Source organism: Psammomys obesus, unplaced genomic scaffold (genome assembly GCF_907164565.1).
Source record: "Psammomys obesus unplaced genomic scaffold, mPsaObe1.curated_primary_1811, whole genome shotgun sequence".
Lineage (NCBI taxonomy): Eukaryota > Metazoa > Chordata > Mammalia > Rodentia > Muridae > Psammomys > Psammomys obesus.
This window is the reverse complement of record NW_026592509.1, coordinates 1,840,633-1,861,668: the sequence shown is the minus strand read 5'-3', so window position 1 is coordinate 1,861,668 and position 21,036 is coordinate 1,840,633. Positions and strand designations below refer to the sequence as shown.

At 44.3% G+C, this 21,036-nt stretch overlaps 2 protein-coding genes across 5 annotated transcripts in view; one reads left to right on the top strand and one right to left on the bottom strand.

Moving 5' to 3' along the window:
- LOC129681572 (zinc finger protein 473 homolog) overlaps positions 1-4,365 on the bottom strand; it is a 9,848-nt gene extending 5,483 nt beyond the window's left edge. The window contains exons 1-2 of the mRNA XM_055613570.1: positions 4,074-4,365; positions 729-861 (exon numbers count right to left, since the gene is read on the bottom strand). Of these exons, the coding sequence (XP_055469545.1) occupies positions 729-861; positions 4,074-4,082 (142 nt within the window). The 5' untranslated portion in view covers positions 4,083-4,365. The remainder of the gene's footprint in view (positions 1-728; positions 862-4,073) is intronic.
- A 6,803-nt stretch (positions 4,366-11,168) lies between these two features.
- The window catches only part of Vrk3 (VRK serine/threonine kinase 3), a 35,259-nt gene continuing 25,391 nt past the window's right edge, over positions 11,169-21,036 (top strand). Inside the window, exons 1-2 of one of the 4 annotated variants that reach the window (XM_055613427.1) lie at positions 11,169-11,232; positions 13,297-13,358. In XM_055613427.1, coding sequence (XP_055469402.1) covers positions 13,342-13,358 — 17 coding nt within the window. In that variant the 5' untranslated portion in view covers positions 11,169-11,232; positions 13,297-13,341. Of the gene's footprint in view, positions 11,233-11,287; positions 11,319-11,851; positions 11,919-13,296; positions 13,359-21,036 lie in introns of those variants that run through there. The other 3 variants (XM_055613430.1, XM_055613429.1, XM_055613431.1) reach the window with 3 other exon arrangements.

Genomic DNA, 21,036 nt, shown 5'->3' with positions numbered 1-21,036 from the left:
AAAGAAAGAAAGAAAGAAAGAAAGAAAGAAAGAAAGAAAGAAAGAAAGAAAATGCACCACAGTCTTGCCTGAAAGGGGCATTTCTCAACTGAGTTTCTCTCTTCTCATGACTCCAGCTGGTGTCATGCCTCCCGTGTTGGAGAGTCGGAGCATCCAAGTTACTTCACTGAGGGCCCCGCAAGCTCATATTCTGACAGCCTGTGCTGTGTCCCTCCATTACGGTGAGTTTCCGATGTTGAGTCTGACCACAGCTGCGCCCTCTAGTGCTCCTAATGAGACTAAGCTGGGTACTCCGGGGGAGCACAGCCAGAAGGACTTTTCCTCTCTGCAGTTCTGTTTCAGAATGCATGGCAAAAAGGGCCCAGCTGGGGAGCTGGGCAGGAGGGCTCTGCAGGCTCACCACACACAGAGTGGGGCGTAAGCACAGAGACTTCCATAGTTTAACATGGCTCACAAGGCCCCACAGTGCCTACTGGAACACCGGGTGAAATGAACAGGTCACAGGTCCCCACACCATGATGTTCCCATTCCAGATGACACAGCATGGATAACCATGTTGGAGCCGCAAAAGAATTCAGCCTTGGTTGGGGATAGTGTGTTCTAATGGGGCTGAACCCAGAGTAGGCACCCTGTGCATTGTGTGCTAGATGACAGCTCTGCCAACGTCCTGTGGGTGACACAGCACAGAGCAGGGCAGGAACAGGACCCCAGATCAGAGTGACACTCACTGAACAGGAGAAGGTCCTGGCAGGTGTTCGGGGTTACATCCCAGAACAGGTCTTCCTGGCCCAGCTCTAGCTCCAGCTCTTCCCAGTCTTCCAAAGTGAAGTCCATTGCTACATCTTTGAGGGTGACAAACTCCTGAAATGAAGCACACTGTCAATCACTCAGGGGCCACCATGAGCCCTCAGCAGGACTCACCTTTTAGGTAAAGACACAGGGTCTTGGTTAAGTGACAGAATGTCAAGTCACACAGGATGAAACACAGGTCTGCCAACACTAAAATTCATCTACTTCTTAGTTTAAGATTTTAAAGAGCCAGGTGTGGTGGCATTGCCTTTAATCACAGCACTTGAGAGGTAGTGTTAGATGGATCTCTGGGAGTTCAAGGCTTGCCTGGGCTACCCAGAAAGTTCCAAGACAACCAGGACTATGTAGAGAGGGGGGGAAAGTAAAATAATAATAATAAAGTTTTTTGTTTATTTTGTTTTCTGAGATAGGGAATCCCTGATTCTTTTGGAACTAACTCTTTGGACCAGGCTAACCTGGAATTCATAAAGATCCACCTGCCTCTGCCTCCCAAGTGCTGAGATTAAAGGGTGCGCCAGCCACCACACCTGGCCAAAAAGTGAAACTGTTTGAAATTTTTGCTTTTGTTTTTATTGTTTAGAGACAGCATCTTACTCCGTAACTCAGGCAGACTCACAGCAGTCTTCCAGCCCTAACCTCCTGGGTGCTGGGATTATAAGCACAAACCACCACACTTGGCTTTGTCTTCTTTGTGGAAATTTCCAAACACAGAAATGTAATATGATTTATCTTGTGTGCCTGGCCCATTAAAGGATTCCCAGTTGCTAGTCAACTGGCCCTTTAAGAATTCTTAGCCATTAGAACTGCTTGACCCTATGACCTTCAGTGCTGGTTACCGCTTGGGTTTCTAGAAACAGGAGAGAATATAAAAAAGCCAGCTGAGGCTGAGAAACAGAATTGAGCTACTGGAGTGAGAAGGCGGCTGGGGCAGAAGATATTGTTGGGAGATAGCTGAATCAGGAGAAGCCGAACTGAGCAGATAGGCTGCAACAGTTGTTATAGTTTGGAGCTGCTAGTATTGAGACAACTGGGAGAAGGGACTGTTTAAACACACGGTTGGGGAACTTGAGGGAGGAATGGCTGGAAACTGGGAGGAAGGGTTGAAAAAGAAATTAGATTCAAGGATTCTCTCTCTCCCCTCTATCTTTTTTCTCTCCTACCTAGTGTTATCTGGTGAAGCCAAACGGATGAAGGGTGGGAAAAAGAAGAACCTACAATGTAGCGAAGAATAAATACAAATGGCCCCAAGACTAGATAGTAGTGTCGCCCAAGCTAGGGCAGTTTGTTTGTAGAAAAAAGAAACATTAGAAGGAAAAAAAAAAGAGGGGGGAGGGGTGTCACAGGCTCTTTAGACAAACAGCCAATGCTTTTTTTTTTTTTTTTCCAGCCATTGCTCTTAACCTCTGAGCCATCTCTCTAGACCAAGGCCAGCCTGTTCTAATTAGTAAGTTCCAGGTTAGCCAGGACTGCACAGTGAAACTCTGTCTCACAAACAACTACACCCTAAAATTGAAACTATACAGATCTGGGGCTGAAGCCCTCGCTCAGTGATTGAGAACATTTACTGCTCTTGCAGAGGAGCCACATTTGGGCAACAGCGCCACCACGGTGGCTGGAACTGTGAGTGTTACATCCCTTCTGATCTGTGAATGTGCCAAACACACGTGGTACACATACATACACGTGAAAGGGTTAGACTAACTTTCTAACCTGTATGTCTCCTAAAGCCTATAGTTTTGAGTTTTAGCTAAAGCCTCTTAGTACCTTTCCAGAGAACGGAGAAATGTGACCCTATCTGTTAGGACAGATAGGAAAAAAGCAAGCAAGCGATGACCTTCACTCAGCAAAAAGAAGGACCAGACCCTTGTCTTTGAGATAGTGTTTCTTAGCAACCAACCCAGACGGCCTCAATCCTTCTTCTGAGTAGTTCCTGACCTCCAGCCAAAAGTCCGCAGCCCCAATCTTCAAGGATGAGCTAACCACCTCACCTTCAATTGCAGCCGCATCCACACTTGGCAGGACTGGCCAAGCTTGAGCACCTAAGACTAACCAATTATCTTACTTTATAGCTTCCTCATCCAATCCTAAATTGCTAAGACTGCAACTTCAAATTTCCCGCAATTTTTCTTTTAAAAACCTAAAGGCCTTTGTCTGCCTTTGTCTCCTGGTGCCACTCTTTGCTGACCAGCAGGGGTGACCCCATTGCACAGTGGTTAAAATAAACCTCTTGCTTTTGCATCGAGTTGTGGTCTGTGGGGGTTTCTGGGAAGGGATGTTGAACTCCTGAGCTGTGAGATCCCAGGTCTTACACATGTAGGCAAAGTATACAGAAAAAATAAAAATAAACCTTTAAAATGTATCTAGAGCAGTGGTTCTCAACCCGTGGGTCACGACCCTTCTGGGGGTTGTTCAACTTATTTAAGACCATCGGTAAACACAGATATTTACATTATGATTCGTACAGTAGCAAAATGATGTTTATGAAGTAGCAATGAAGATAATTTTACAGTTGGGGTCACCACATCAGGAACTGTGTTAAGGGGCACTAGGAAGGCCGAGAACCACTGATACAGAGGTACTAACTAGATGCTGTTTTTATAGCTCCTTTCAGAAGGCCTAGGCCCTGCATCTGGCTATATGACAACAGGCATCTGGTCTGACTACATCTGGTTTTTCCATGCTTTCTAAGTTACTTTTCTATTGCTGTGATAAAATGCCATTACCATGACAACTTACAAAAGAAAACAGTTAATTGGGTTTACTATTCCAAAGGGTTGGAATCCATGATCGTGGAGTGAAGCAACAGCTGAGAGCTCACATCTCAAACCTCAAGCAGGAGGCAGAGGGCACATTGGGGATAGTGGGAAGTTCTTGAAATCTTAAAAATTCCTTCTTCAACAGGGCCACACCTCCTAATCCTTTCCAAATTGTTCCACTAACCTGGAACATGATTCAAACATGAGACTATGGGGCCCATTCTCATTCAAACCACCACACTGACTAAAAGACCCTATATTCTGGATGTGACGCTTGTGTCCTTTTGGTACCATCTGGCTCTCCCCCTGCCCTAGGTGTTTCCTGTATACAGGAGACTTAGGCATAACATCTGAATTCAAGGCCATCTTGAGTTACAGAGTGAGGTCCCATATTAAGCCATCTCTCCCCCTCGAAAGATTGCTTGGGAATCACAGTGAACATGGAACAAAGGAATGCTGGATTTCCTTTGGGAGTGATTCTGTTAAGACAAAGAGACTTCAACTTACCTCAGCCATAGCTGCCTGATTTTAGTGACCTTTTTAAAGTTCTTCCTCCTTCCCCTCCATGTTTCCAGCTAGCATTGCTGCAGAAGAACTAAGAGAAAGTCTCCCATCCTTCTATGGCTGATTTCCTGTTCATGCTGACTGTGTCTCCAAAATACCACAAATAGAAAGACAACATGAGCCTGCTGTAGGAATCACAGTGGCAACTGTATTTACTGAAACGATCCCCACCCCTAAAATTCCATCATGCTTCAGAACCTGCAGAACAACTCACAACCATTTCTGACACGTAACTCTAGCAGGACCTTCAGACCTGCCAGCAGTAAAAATAATGACACAGAGGCTTTTTGGTATTTTAAAGCTTAGGCATTTTAGCTGGGCAGGTTCACAGCAAGCTTTCTGGCTTAACCCAACTAGTCCTGGCATTATGTCCCACCACATGGCCAGCTCTATCTCGGCCCCACTCTGTGTCCTTTAACCTCTGTGTCCCATTCATGCCCTTGGTTTCTTTCCCAGAGCTCCTATCTTTCCAGGAAGTTCCATCCTCCACCCTGCCCAGTTATTAGCTGTCAGCTCTTTATTACAGCCAATAGACAAGTGAGGAAGGACAAGTACTTACAAAAGATGAGACGGGCGGTGGGCCATGGAAATGACAATGCAAAGACTGGACTGGTGTTTAGTAGCTCTGTCTGTCTACCCGTCAACAACTCAGTACACAGAGACACACCTTCACACAGCTCCCCCGTCTAGTCCAACAAACAGATTTTTCTTTAACATTAATAAACTATATACAATATGAACAATTATGAGAAGAATCAGGTGAAAACTATATTCACAATTTCCAGTTCATTTCAATTTAGCCTAAACAACTTAAGCATTTATGTCTTTATCTTTCTAAATCTAATAACCAGGAAAACTGTAAAACTACTACTATCTAGTCTTCAACCCCATCAGACACCCAAGAAAGGTAAATTCTGCCTAAGCAAACAGGACGTGCAGAGCAAGCAGTTTCCAAAATAAAAACAAACAAACAAACAAACAAACAAGCAGATACTGCCTGGACAGTAACCCAGTAGCCCAGGGTTCCTCCGTGTGACTGGGACTTTCATCTTTGGCCGTCAGGCCCAGAAGATCTGACAGACTTTTCTGTGAAACAGGAATACTGATCTGAGTGCCGCATTGTCAGAAAAGATCCCTTAGCAATAAAATTATGACAATGTCAGCCACATAGGGTCTTAACCTTCCCATTTGACCTTCTGGTTCCACACACAATTAACCCATCAGGTAATTTGTTTTATTTGAGATAATTTTCCAAGCCCTAAAAACTGTGTATATATCTTCTGAAGTGGCCATTCTGAATTCCAGTATTTTGAGGAAATGATAGCCACATCACCTCCTGTATCCACCAAACTTTCTATTTCAATACCATTTACTTTCAATTTTAATTTTGGCTTTTAATCATTAACCACTGTTTGCCAAAACACATGTTTTCCAGTACTTCCTTTTCTTTCTACTGGAGCAGTTTTGCCCTTAAATGTAGGGAAACAACAGCAGCTGTGCCATCATGTCGTCTGCATTAATTTCCATCTCTTTTCTTACATTGGCCATAATTTTAACTTCTCCTTTAACTCCCCCATCTATAATTCCTAGATGCACAATGAATCTCTGAAAAGTTAATCTACTCCAAGATCATCTCTACTGTCCCCAAAACTCCAATGGTTATTTTGTATCATTGAATTTTGGGGATAGGGTAAGAGATTTATCTGTGGCCAAGTCTAGAGTAGCACTCACTGCCTACAGCAGCATACACGAGGTCAGCAATACTCAGCTGAATTTTTTTTTTTTTTGTCTGCTTGTTATTTCCTGGTTGACAAACGGGAAACACTTGTTTTTTGTTTTGTTTTGTTTTGTTTTGCTGTTCTCCCACCCTCCTCCAAGCTGTTAGGCCCCCATTTTATTTCCTGAGGGCAAGAAATTGCCTTAGATAGCCCTCTTGGACCTGCACTCATTGGTCCAAAGGTATCCCTTGTCACAATGTCTGCAAACTCCAGGAAGCCTAGGTGTTCTTTTTGAAAACCCATTGCTGGGAGAAACAGCTTATTCACTTCTCTATTAAGAAAGTACTGTTTTTCCCACAGTTAACACACTGGGCATTTTGAGATCTGAGGCTTTTAATGGCTTGGTCACAACTTCTTTGTATAGGAAATTGATACAGACCTTTAGCAATAGCTTCTCCTATATTAGTATGATGCTCATGAGAACAAATACCAGTCATGTCCCTTATCCACTTATCCATTGGCACTGCCCTTGCCTTTAATGGTCTATCATTTTTTATATTCAGTATTCGAATTCTCAAACGAAAGCTTCTCTATCAACACCTGCCTCTAGTCAGGGTCTGATACAGCCTTGTTCACAGCTGAAACCAATCTTTGCAAGAAATTCAATGGCTTGCCCAGAGCCCTGTTCAATCTTAGTAAATGAGGTGGATCTTTTCCCAAACTCTTCAACTTTATCCCAAACTTTTTTTTTAAAGATTTATTTATTTATTATTATTTTTACCTTATTCTGCCTGTATGTATGTCTGCATGCCAGAAGAGGACACGAGATCTCATTATAGATGGTTGTGAGCCACCATGTGGTTGCTGGTAATTGAACTCAGGACCTTTGGAAGAACAGCCAGTGCTCTTATCTCTGAGCCATCTCTCCTGCCCTATCCCAAACTCTTAACACCACCAAGCAGTCTTCTACAACAGCTTCATCAAATCTAATCTGTTTTTGTATATCAGAGTACCATCCTTCACCAAGCAATTGATCTTTGACAACATCCGTTCTCCTTGTTCTATTTCACTGCTCAGTATTTACAGCTTCTTCGCTCCACCATGTTAACCATTGTAACTGCTGGCCAGCCTCTAGCAGAGCTGTTACCAAACCCTTCCAATCTTGGGAAATAATTCTATGCTGGGTTGTCCAGTTAGTATTTACTTAACATAAGGTGAATGCATTCTCAATCAAGTCAGGAGCAGTGACACATACCTGTGACCCCAGCACCTGGGAGGCAGAGGCAGGCGGATCTCTGTAAGTTCTAGGCCAGCCTGGTCTACATAGTGAGTCCAGGATTGCCAAGGCTACACAGAGAAACCTGTCTCGAAAAACCACTTCAGATCTACCATTTCCATAGGACATCATACTATCCCATCATGATCAGGGTCCCACCATTAGCAGGCACGTGCTGTGTGATTGCTGGGAAATGGGTGGTGATTTTGTATCGACAGCCATCCCTCCTCTGGCGGTGCAGTTGGCTCAAGATCAGCCCTTTCTTTCAAGACCAGCTGTTTTCTTTAACCCCATTGCCCTGCATGGCCTCCTTCTCCATGCCTGACTGCACACGCATCTCCCTGCCCTGCTCAGGACTTGAAACACAAGTGCACAGGCATCAATCTGGGGCACAATCTGCCTTCTAGCCCGTAGCCCAGCTCGCAGTCGGTGGAGCATGAGACTCTCAATCGCAGGGTCATGGACTCAAGCTCCACACTGGGTGCTGCTTGTAGCTGGACTTTTGGCTACTTTATTGGATTCTTTTTCCTATCTCCATATACCACCCCTATCCCTTTCAACCCCTCACACTAGGTAGGAGAGATAGAAGGCCAGAAGAAAAAGGGGACTTTGATATCGTTAGACTGCTTCCTCATGATTATGGGCATCTAGTTCCTTGAGTTGATCTTCATCCTCAGGATATCTCCACCAGGAACCAGCAATCCAACAAGCAGTAACCAGCAACAGTAGCAGGAGCAAACAGCAACTAGCAACAGAAACACGGGAAGCAGCAGCAGCCTCTACAGAGCTCTTCTGACCCTCTTGGGGCTCTGGCATCTACATACCCTCTGAAGAGTCCCCAGAATTCCAAACATAAACTATCTTTAGCTGACAAAATCATGCCCCTGCTAGAGCATGAGGCAAATCATAGTCAACTGCTGTGGACAATTTAAATTAGCCCCATATCCCATACCTGGGATTGAACTAAAAATATATTCCGCCAGGTGGGGAGGTGCACACCTTTGATCCCAGCACTCGGGAGGCAGAGGCAGGTAGATCTCTGTAAGTTCGAGGCCACCTGGTTGACAAATCAAGTTCCAGGACAGTTAGAGCTATACACAGAAACCCTGTCTCGAAAAACATATATATATATATATTCCTATAACATTTGTGTTTTAAAAGAAACCAAAAATTCTCACTCCACATAACTGAAGATACATCTTTTGATCTGGCAAGGAAGTTCTCCTTGGAACATTCAATCAGGCTCATTGCCCTGTTAGCAGCAGCACAGTGCCTGGGGTACAGGGCATTCTTTTAAAATATGTGTTGAAAACTGGGCATGGTGGTGCATGCCTACCCTACTCTAGGGAGGATGAGGCAGGAAGAGTTCCAGTGGAAGACCAACCAGGTCTTAAACTGGAAGAGCAAGGGATCCATAAAAAGAATGTTTAAAAAACAAAAAGGTAGGTTGAAGTGAAATTTCTGGTTTCCTTGAAGACTGAGGTTTTTTTATGTGATATTTTGCTACAAGCTGGGCATGTTATGTTTTGCACAGGTTGGCTTGTGAGAGGGCAGGTGATGTTTTGCTCTCTAATGTGAGGGTCGTGACTTTGCCTAGCTGGGTGGACTTCAAGGACAGGACATATATAAAGGCCCATGCATAGTGAGACATCGCTTTCTGGATTGATATCACTGCACTGCTCTTTGTGGGTGGACACGACTTCACAGACAGGAAAGTTCCAGAGAGCTTCTCCGGGGAATCCAACTGAGTCTTGCTTGGTGTTGACCTTTGGATTGGACTGCTGGTACCCTGACGACTGGTAATCCCCTAACAATCCTAATCAGCGGGAAGTAGATAAAAGAGGACTACGGGCCCTTTTCCCTACTAATCTCTTACCTAAGGTTGCAGGGAGCTGAAAGGGAGGTAAAGGTGCTTAAGAACCCTAAATAAATTAGGTTTGGTGGAAAACCTAAGCCTACAGTGGGTTGGACATAGTGGCACACACTCTTAATCCCAGCACTTGAGAAGTAGAGGTAGGCAGATCTTTCAGAGTTCAAGACTAGCCTGGAATGGCTTACTGGGTAAGAGCACTGTCAATTCTTCCAGAGGACTGGGATTTGGTTCCCAGTGCCCAAGGGGTAGCTCACAACCATCCAGGAAATCAAATGTCCTCTCCTGACCTTGTGCACACTAGGCATACATGTGGTACATACACATACACACAGAAAAAACTCATACACACAAATCAATTTAAAAAAACAAAACCCCAAGTCTAAAAAGGTAAAAAATTGTTGGCAGAAACATTATCCAGCTGAATGGCTGGGAACAATACTGCTGGGACTTGTAATTGTATTTTGTAGAGTTTGAGGCAGGTCAACTAATCCCCCCACTCTAACTGGACAATTGTGGTTTCTATAATACCTATATTGTGGCAACTTTTTTTTTTTTAAGCCAAGACCCATAGTAACAAAGATAATATATATTCATGGGTTCTCCATTCACAGATCCAATCAGACTCAGTGGAAAACAGGTTTAAAAATTCTGCATGTTTCCAACATGTACAGATGTTATTATTTTTTAGCATAGGATAACAATTGTTTGCATAGAGTTTACACCGTGTTAGGTATTATAAACTAGATGTTAGTTAAATTAGCACATGGGAGGACCTCCATGGGTTATATACGTATACTACACTGATTATGCAGATGTAGAGGCTGAACAGCCAGTTGGAGGACAGCCTAGGACATACCTTTTGGTAGTGAAAGTTGAGAGGGGGGTATGATCCAGTTTCATGGTATACATGTTTGAGGTGTTCAAATAATAAATAAGAAATATTTTTTTGTTCGTTTGTTTATGCCTGCTTCAAAGTGGTCTCTGTGCACACCTGGTTCCTTCAGAGGCCAAAAGAGGGTCTCTGCTTTCCTGGTACTGCAACTACTGATGTCTGTGAGCCATCATGTGGGTGTTGGGAATTGAACCCGGGTCTTCTGCAAAAGAAGCAGAAAATCCTCTTTTGTTTCCTTTAAAGAATGCTTTTGTATTTCATTTGTTTTAAAGTATACTGGGTTAAGAGCCATTGCTGATCTTCAGAAGGACCGGGGTTTGGCTCCCAGTACCTGTGTGGCATCTCACACCTACGTCTGATGCCCTCTCCGGGCCTCCACGGTGCCTGCACGCAGGTGGTGCGCAGACACTCGGACCCTTAGGCATACACAGAAAATAAACCTCACCAAACAACAAACAAGCAAAAGCCTCCTCTCAGGATCAGCTCTGAGAGGAAAGCCCCCTCAAGAGGACAGCCTACGCCAGGCTGCGAGCAAGCAAGGGTTCAAGTCTCCATCAGGGCCTCCCGCTCCCGCCGCGGAGGACTAAGGCCGCGAGCTCCCGGATCTCCGCGGCCGCACCACCGCGTCCCCGTACCCCGGCGGGGCTGAGGACCGAATAACAGCCGTTTCCCTGGCTCCCGGGAAACTCAATTCCTCAGGCGCAGGGCTCCCTCAGAGCAATTTCCGGTGCCCGTTGAAAGGACTCAGAGGAGCTTCCGGTGCCAGGAACTTAGTCCACCCAGGTGCCTCCGCGGCAAGCTCCAGCACCCTTCGCCTTCTCGTCTCCATCCACTTAAGTGGTCTAGGAAGTACAGTGGAAACAGAGTTAGGACTAGGCGACATCAAGGTTGGGTAGTCTACGCTTCTACAGGACCATCTACACCTCCTGCCTCCCCGGAAGTTCCATTACAGTGACAGAGGAGGCAGTTTGAGGGTGGTGCTGCGGTTCCCGTGAAGACTTAGAAGCAAGGGGAGGGGTTTAGAACTCACAGTGCAACCTTTGATTGGTGGCTATCGTATTTCACCGCGTTTGGCTTCAGGTCGGCACACGCGCAGTAGGAGGAAAACGCCCCAGAGGAGGCGGAATAGGGAATGGAATACGCCCTCTTCCTCCTACCTAGGTGTGCCGCTCAGGCTTCTGGGAATTGGAGTTCCTAGCAGGACACCGCGCAGGGCTTGGGGCCGCGTTAGAGGAAGTTGGCAGCGCCTGCGCCCCGCTGTCAGGCCGGGCGGAGGATGCGCGCGCAACCCCTCTTTCTCTCCGCCCCCTCCCCCCGGAAGTTTCTGCTGGGCAACTGAAAAGGTGAGTCCAAGTACGTGCGCCTGATGAGAGCGAGAGTCTGGGCCCAGGGGAACCTCGACGCCTACGGCTGGTCCTCAGATACCATGGTGAGGAGCCGCCCGGCCGACCAGCCTGTGACGTCACCGCATGTGGGAGGCGGAGGCCGACCGAGGCTGTGGTTCCACGGAGAGCAGCTGCTTCCAGTGCGCGTCCGGGAGGCGGGGCGGCTGCCGCCTCGCCTCCGCGGTTACGTCATCTCTGATTTCCTTTGGATTGTGGGGCCCCAGTCCAGTCTGTTACCTAAGGAACTGTCAGTCCCGCACTTGGGAAGGACTCACGTCTTTGGGTCTCTGCCGTGCTGCGTTCTTAGAACAGGAGCATAGTTGAAGATACCAAGCTGATGTTAATAAGTAGGATCAGTGAAAAATATGGATGCGTAATAAACATAGACTTGAGTAGCATAGTCAGAACCAGCTTTGCGACCTTGGGTAGAAGACCTCAGCACTCGGATCCCTTAGTTTCTTCCAGCCGCACGTATCGAGCACTTACTGTGTGTAAGGATCTGCGCAAAAGACACGTGTCAAACGCATGAGCTACCACCTTTCCCGGGGTAGCTCTGATCTCTAATTGTAGTGATGTCTAAAATGGTGTCTTATACCTAGAATCCTCGAACTCAGGAGGCTGAGGCAAGAGGATTTCGGAGAGTGGTGAGTTCCAGGACAGCCCAGCATAAACTACAGAGTGACACTCTGTCTCAGTAACGAAAGCTGCATGTGGTGATATATGAGAGTAAGCTCAGCATTTGGAAGGTTGAGACGAGGATCAGAAGTTCAAGGTCAACGTGGGCTGGATGAGACCCTGTCTAAAAAATAAATTTAAGCCCTGCTCAAGGGCTGGAGAGGTGGCTCAATGTTTGAGTGCTTACTGCGCTTCCGGAGGACTCAGATTGGTTCCCGGTTCACAACTGCCTGTAACTCCAATTGCAGGGGATCAGTGCACCGGCCTTCATGGGCGCGTGCCTCACATGCTCGTAGCCACAAGATTAAAGATCGTAAAGGTCATATTTTTAAGTCCAGCACAACTACTTTACATTCTGAAGTTGGTTGGGATGCCGGACAGAAAGTGAAGTAAATTGTGTAATAATATGCCTCTGTGGTGCTTTACTACGTGTTTGCATTCCAGAATGTTCTGGACAATGAAAGGCTTTCTCTGCTTGCAAGTCACACGTGGTGCATGCTGACCTGCTTGAGCTCCTTTGCTCATAGCTCACAAACAGAACTGTGTAGTTGTTTATCAGCATCAGAGATGGTGCTGCACTAGTTATAGGCTCTGTGTGTGCCACGTATTTGCGGGTACCTGGAGAGGCCAGAAAAGGGCGTCAGATACCCTGGAGCTGAAGTTACAGGTGGTATGAACCTTCCATCAGACTGGGGTTCTGGAGACTGAATTTGGGTCCTCTGGAAGAACAGTATGCATTCCAGATCACTAAACAGAATACATTCTAAATCACTAAGACATTGGCCTTCTCTCAAAACTGACTTTAAATGGACCCTCACGACCACTGCTTTGATAACAAACCACAGGAACAAGGCGAAGAAGCTGATACTCTTTATATAAAGCTAGGATGTGACTGCAGTAGACAAGGGAGAGATGACAGCCTAGGCTGGCAACAGGGTGGTGGATAGAGGCTAAATGCTTAAAAGCCTGCTGTTACCTGGCTCCGTTCCATGCTGTTCAACAGCTTCTGCGTGGGAACCTGTGAGTATATTCTGATCTGAAGCTAAGAACCCAGTGCATTTCTTCATGTTGACTTTATACTTTAGTGCCAGGTTGTACTGGTAATGGTACACACCTGAAATCCCAGCATTTAGGAATTTAGGAACAGGAGGATCAGAAGTACAAGGCTAGTCTGGGCTACATGAAAACTTATCTCAAAACTAAAATGAGTCTTACATGAAAGGATGAATGAATGGGTATTTAGGTAACATTTACTGGCTATTTGTCCAGTGCCCAATAAATGTTAGCCAGTACCTATCACTTGTGAAATGATCCCCAGTCAGTATCTCCCTCTTTGTTCGTTTCCAGGCTGTTGTCAAGATGGAGTGTCTAACCCAGTAATCCAAGGACCAAATGCTGAGTCCACACAGGTACCATTGCCTCAGAGACCCATCTCCTACCAACAGCCGACCCCTACTGTCTCTTCTTAGTGGCTGCAGGTGAACCTCCTTACCCTTTGATCCAGGGTGTGGCAAGGCTCACCTAGTAAGGCAAATGCTCCCTTCCGTCGTTTTCCTAGTAACTACTTTGTAATTTCAGGTTTTTCCACCTGTGCTCCAGTACCCAAAATAACGACCCTGAGACTTTGCACTATTTATGAATAGATTACTAGGCCATGTACTTTGGCTTGTTCTTCAGCTAGCTCACAACTTATTTTACCCATTTATTTTATTCTTTGTGTTCCACATGGCTGCTTACCCCTCCTCAGTTTCATGTGTCCATCTTCCTCAGAGTCCAGGAAGAATCCCTCACTCTCTCTCTCTTGTGTTTTTGAGATAGAGTTTCTCTGTGTATGTAGCCTTGGCTGTCCTGGACTGGCTTTGTAGACCAGGCTGGCCACAAACTTACAGAGATCTGTCTGCCTCTGCCTCCCTATGTGCTGGGATTACAGGCATGTGCCACTGTGCCCTGGCTCTCTTGTCTCTATCTTAGAGTTCATCTCTTTCTCCTGGAACTCCCACCTCCTATTTCCTGTCTCAGCTAATAGGCCATCAGCTTTTTATTAACAGGTGACACAGTACATAAGACGTTCTCTTTATATTCCGCCTTTTAGTCCAGAAAAGTGCTTTCTCTTATTATAAACTATAAACAAGAACAAGATGAAATGATTATGAAAACTCTCAGGTAAGAATTACAGTCACAAAGTCCAGTCCATTTGTATTGGGCAGTATTGGAGAAAGTACTGTCTATCTTATCTTGGCAACCTTAGAGATTTGTACTTAAATTATTCTCTATTATAGTTTGTATTTATCAATCTAAAAATATCTACTTAGCCTAAAACTATATTTTTAAAACATTTTCTTAAATCCTAAACAACTTAAGCTTAATCTGAGACTATAACCATCTAGTCTTCAACCCCATCAGAGACTTGAGAAGGAAAAAAAAAAGTATTGCCTATATATGCAGGAAGTACAGAGCAAGCAGATTCCAAAATAGAGAAATGACAGAGACAGCTGGCTGTCTAAACAGTCACCCAAGATTCTTCAGCAATGTTAGGGCATCATCTTCAGCCTTCTGGCACAATATATGACAGACTTTTCTGTGAAGCAGGAATTATAAAGGACCTCCTACTTTGTCTTGACAAAGCTCAGCAGTTGACTTCTTCCTGTCCTGTTTGTTCACAGTGTGGCCAGCATGCTGTCTGCAGTTGAAGCAGGGACAGTTTTTCTTCTAGTGACTAGCTTACCACATTGAGGCAAACTCCATGTGGAGGTTCTTCGATGCTCATCATCTTCTTTGAAGTGGAGTGGAGACGCTGCCAGAAGCAGACGTGTTTCACTGGTCAAGAAAGCCTTTTATTAATAAAACATCTCTAAATGCCATACTCTGTAGACCTCTGAGGGTTTTGAAGACCACCTGACTATTTATAGTGCATCTGGATAGGCAAACATTACTTGTTTCTAGCTATTACTATCTGTTCAACCTAGGAAACATATTTCTGTAATTAACTAAACTAGTATCTAGCATGACCATGAGTTTGATTGATTGCTAACTTGCACTACTTAATTATCTAAACAGTTTGTAATAGCAACTTTCAAAAGAAGTAGAATGTCACATTGCATTGTTAAATGAGTTGCATAGGTACAATTACCTTATACAAGAGTTGAAATATATATACATAGTACATTGTGATAAAAATAACCTTAATTTTGTATCAATATATGAAGATCTATACCAGTGTAAGATTTTTAGCTAGTAGTAGTTCTATAGCTTAAGAATAGATTCAGTAATCTACTCTTTTATCCTATTATTCCTATATCCTCCTTTTTTTCTTTTCATCCTCTCTCCTTCCCTTTCCCCTTAACACTAGATAAGAGAGAAAGGATAGAGGAAAGAAAATGAAACAGAGAAATCACTGAGTGTAAGTTTCTATACCTTGTGACCTCCCTGAACAAGACCATTTAACAACTTGTAACCAACCGAATGACCAAAAACTACCCACCCCATTTTTTGGGAAATGGGATTGTCTGAGAGAAATGTTTTCCTTTTTTGGGGCCCCAAGAAAATTGGGATATTGGCCAGTCTTAAGAAGGCAGTCTTAAGGCAGGCAGGCATGGTGGCTCACGCCTTTAATCCCAATACTCAGAGAAGTGGAGGCAGATGGATCACTGTGAATTTGAGGCCAGCCTCGCCTGCAAAATGAGTTCAGAACAGCCAGGCTACACAGCCTTGCCCCCTTGTCTGGGGGGTAAGGGGGGGCGGGTGGTGATTAGCTGTAACATTTGTCTGGTCTCTGTGTTTTGAAAGTGCATGGCTTAATTGAAATACATGATTCTGAGTAATATAGCTAGCCATTTTAAGTTGTTTTGGATGCAGATTTTTAAGAAAACAGCTACTGAGGCAGTCCGTGATTGGATAAAGCAGGATGCTGGAATAAATATGTCTCAGCATCTCAGCATCTTCAAGGTTGAATCCTTTCAGGGCTGGTCCAACTTCATTGGTGTACGGTCCCTCTGTCCTATAAACATATAAACTTTCACAGGTAATATACATTTTGTACAAACACAAGTATGGAATGTGGAGTGTGCACAATTTAGTTGAAAATTATTCTCTGCTCTTTGTTTGAGCAGGTGAAAGGCATCTGTCTTTTTAAGCCAGTCTGCACTGAATAACCAAACTGTAGTACAAATTTTCATCTATGCCATATGAAAGAATGGCATGATAAGTCCTGAGGACTCTGTAGCCAACAAAATTTATTGGCTAAGCAATATTAAAGTCCTGCCTGGTACACCCAGAGCTGTTCCCATGTAGAAAGATCAGCAAATGTTACTTATTTTTGTTGCCCTTCCTTCCTTCCTTCCTTCCTTCCTTCCTTCCTTCCTTTCTTCTTTCTTTTTATTTCTTTCCCCAAGATTTTCAAGGGATAGCGCCTGGACATGTCTGATTTTTATCAATTTGGATGGAATCTGTGTTGTTTCTTCTGTTGAAACAATGACAAAACCTCTCCTCCAACACAGTACACTTCCTGCTTTCCATTCTGAGGTTATCACTTATATAGGTTGATCTAATTTAGCAGTCCTTTCTAAAATCCAGTCTTTTTCAACAGCTATGTTATCTGTCTCACTGGAATTTACAATTTTGTTTGTTTTGATTTTGGTTTTTCGAGACACATTTCTCTGTATAGCCCTGGTTGTCCTGGACTTGCTTTGTAAACCAGGCTGTCCTCAAACTCACAACAGTTCAACTGCCTCTGCCTCCCTGAGTGCTGGGATTAAAGGCGTGTGCCACCATGCCTGGCTTTCAACATTTACAACATTTAAATTCAATAAAGTATTGTTTACTCTGTCACTGGGAGAGCCCATGTCCTCTTTTTCGTCCATAAGTATTTTCTTTAAGGTCATGTTAGATTTTTTAATGCTTGCTTGTCCTGTAAGACTAGGAAATGTACTTGTAACATCTTTTATGTCGTAATGTCTAAAATAATGTTGCACTTTATTAGGTACATATGTTGAAGCATCATGAGCTTCAGTCTGTAAAGGCATTTTGTGGTGGTGGTGGTGCTGTTTTGGTTTGGTTTTTTGAGACACGGTTTCTCTGTGTAGCCATGACTGTCCTGAAACTCACTCTGTAGAACAGGCTGGCCTCGAACTCACAGCCATCTCTGCCTCTGCCTCTGCCTCCTGAGTGCTGGGATTAAAGGGGTGTGCAACCATTGCCCGGCTTACAGCCATTTCTAAGATAGCCATCATCTCTAATAAATCATCTCTTTTAGAATTTTTTAAAAAAGATTTATTATGTATACAGTATTCTGCCTGCGTGTGTGCCTACACACCCAAAGAGGGCACCAGATCCCATTATAGATGGTTGTGAGCCAACATGTGGTTGCTGGGAATTGAACTCAGGACCTTTGGAAGAGCAGCCAGTGCTCTTAACCTCTGAGCCATCTCTCCAGCCCCTCTTTTAGAAATCAAGGCAAAAAAGTCCATTTGAATCCTGAATATGAATCTATGGTATATGTTTTAGTTTTCTAAACTCTATAAGAAGAAATAGATAAGCTATTGTATGACATTGCTCTAAGGTGACATTGAACAGAATCTGTATCTAAAAATTTTAATAGACCTTCATCTAGTAATTGATTCTTGACAATATAAATATATCTAGTCTGATTATGATGTTAATAGCTGAGGCCTCTTTTAGAGCATCTCAGTGGGCTGCCATTCTGTAATCTCGTCACAAGGTGGCAGTGTAGACTTAGATTGGATTTCTCTGACGCGCCTTTATTCTGATTGAAAGAATCCTGTAATCTCTTCTGTGGCCTCCATTCGAGCATTTAACTTTTTAGTCTTTTTTTTTTTTTTTCTAAGTTTGTTTTCTTTTGATCTCTCTTAAAGAGGCTATATAAATTTGTAATCGTTACAGAAAAAAAATTGTTTTTATACTGATAGGCAAAATAAATCATACGGGATCCAGATACATTGTATCATTGTATTTTCTATTTTTAACACAGAAAACAGTTTTCTTTTTAATCTCTCTCTCCTTTATTATTTTCCAAGTCTGTTGATTTTTCCCCTTTTCCTGACGTTTCAGAATGTCTGTAGTTGGCGTCTGCCAAGTCTCTCTGCTGGCTTTTGACGCTGACCCCTTAAGGTTGCTCTCTCGCTCGCTCACTCTCACTCTCTGCCCAGTCTACATGGTGTCAGCTTTAACCATGTGGACTCAGATTACACTGCAGTTTCCCACAAGCTGCCTAGCTCTCTTCAACATGCTCTCTGAACCATCTCTGGAACCGTGCCCCTCCTCTGGAACTGTGCTGTGCTTGGGAAAGCTGCAGCTGCTGTGCTCTGAGGCTCCAGTTCCATGCTCTACCTGTTCTCACAGACCCCTGCTCTCGCCCAGTGCTGATATATAAAATATTCAGCAGGGTCTTTTTTTTTTTTTTTTTTTTTTTTTAATTTAGGGAACCTCTTTCCATCCAGGAGTTCTCAGGTTCTAAGCCTGGATTCTAAAAGGCCATAAGTTAGGCAGTATTTTTAACTGCAGGTGTTTCCACTCATGCCCCAGTTCCTGAAATAATAACTGAGACTTTATTATTTATGAGGATGAATAAATGCCTAGGCCATAAGCTTTGGTTCTTTCCCTGACTAGCATGTAACTTACTTTACCCGTTTATCCTATGCCACTTGTGCCACATTGCTGGTTACCTCTCCTCAGTTTCACACATCCATCTTCATCTCTCACCTTTTTCTATCTCAGAGTTTATCTCTTTCTCCCAGAACTCCCACCTCCTAGTTCTTGCCTCAGCTGATAGGCCATCAGATTTTTATTGACAGGTGATGCTTCCATACAATAACATGAGATTCTCTCCATAGCTGAGGGAATGGGCCTAACATGGATTTACCACCATCACAATTCGGGGTGGTGGTGATACCTGTTATCCCGGAAATCAGCAGATGGATTGAGGTTAGCCTGGTCTGTACTGCAAGATCCTGTGTGATGGTTAATATTACCAGCCTGACTGGTAGTCATGATAGACCAGCCTCTGAGCATGCATGGGGGAGGGGTTTTCTAGACTGTGGTCTTTGAGATGGGAAAATCTACGCAGAATGTGGGTGGCAGCATTCTTTGGGTCAGAGTCCTGGACTGTATTAACAGAAGAAGGAGCTGAACACCAAGCATTCATCTTTCTCTGCTCCCTGTGGGTAGAACGTGAGTAGCCATTTAAAGCTCCTGCTGCCCTGATTTCTACCATGGCGGACTGTACACTTAAACTGTGAGCCATAAGTTGCTTTTATCTGGATATTTTATCACAGCAACAACAAAAGTAATTTACACACCATGTCTCAACAAAAGACATGCATACATACAGTTTACATACGTAAAACCAGAGATTTCCAAACAACTTTTTATTTAAGAAGTTAAGTCGGGGGGGCGCTGGAGAGATAGCTCAGAGGTTAAGAGTACTGGCTGTTCTTCCAAGGTCTTGAGTTCAATTCCCAGCAACCGCTTGGTGGCTCACAACCATCTGTAATGAGATCTGGTGGCCTCTTCTGGTGTGCAGGTGTCCATGCAGGCAGAACACTGTATACATAATAAATAAATAAATCTTTAAAAAAATAAAAAAGAAGTCAAGTGGAGTGTTATTACTCAGTTCAGGCTGTGCAATGCCACAGTAACAAACAGCCCCGAGTCTCTCTCCCTGATAACAGTCACCACCTAAGCTTCAAGTTTGTCATTACCTGAAAAAAAAAAAAAAAAGAAAGAAAAGAAAAAGGAAAGGCAAAACAAAAACAAAACCACTTCCCCAGTATTTATGCCTTTGTCAAAACAGATGTGATTGTTCAAGTGAAGTGTGACATGCCCCAACAGATCAATGTGTTTGAATACACTTCTCCAGCTGGGGGCACTGTTTTGTGAGATCTTGGGGCATGCAGCTTAGAGAGTGGACATAAGGCTGCAGACATGGGGCTCTGGCTGCAGCTCTCTGCTTCCTGGTTGAAGGAGATATGAACAGTCAAAGCCGTATGTTCCCAGTGCCACAGCCATGAGGTTCGTTCAAGCTTCTCCCATGCATTCCCTGCCTTTGTGGACTTGAACCAGGAGCCAAAGTAATTTTTATATTCATTTGTTTATATGTATTTATTTATTGTACATATATACAGAAGCCGAGTAACCAAAATGGCTGGATTATACAGGGAAGAGCAGCTGGGGAAGGACAGGAAGCTCAGGGCTCAAGTTGTTCAGAATAGCGGTCCTGGTATGCCAGCAGAATGATTCTGTACCAGGTCGTGAGAGATGCTGAGCAAACAGCCAGCATCTGCTCTGCTGTGTTAAATAGGCACTGCAGTTAGTCATTAATCCTGAGAAGATTTAACACTTTCTTCATTAATTATTGATAAAAGAGGGCCCAGCCCACTGTGGGTAGGTGCCACCCATAGACAGGTGGTCTTTGGTTGTTTAAGAAGGCAGGTTGAGCTGGGCATGGTGGCACATGCCTGTGATCCCAGCACTTGGGAGGCAGAGGCAGGAAGATTGCTGTGAGTTTGAGGCCAGCCTGGTCTGCAGAGCGAATCTAGGGCAGCCAAAGCTACACACAGAGAAACCCTGTCTTGAAAACAAAAACCAAACAAGAAAAATCAAGCCATGGGGCGCCAGCCAGTGTGCAGCACCCCTCCATGTCCTCTGCTTCAGTTCCTGCTTCCAAGTTGCTGCTTGAGATTGTGCCCTGACTTCCCTCCATGATGGACTCTAACTGTAGGACGACATAAGCCCTTCCTCCCAAGCTGCTTCTGGTCATGGTGTTTATTACAGCAGCAGAAAGCCAGCTTGATGTGTGTGGTGTGGGTGAACGAGGTGCATATCGAGGGCAGAGAACAACTTGACTGAGCTTCCCCCAGTGTGTGAGAGCCAGAGACAGCTCCGATTGTCGCCAGTGCTTTAAGCACTGAGCCAGAGGCTCACAACCTGAGGGTCTTGACCCCTTCAGGCGTCAGGCGACCCTCTCACCAGGGTTGCGTAGCAGATATTCACATTCACGTTACAATTCATAACAGTAGCAAAGTTACAGTCATGAAGTAGCAACAAAATAATTTTATGGCTGGGGTCACCACA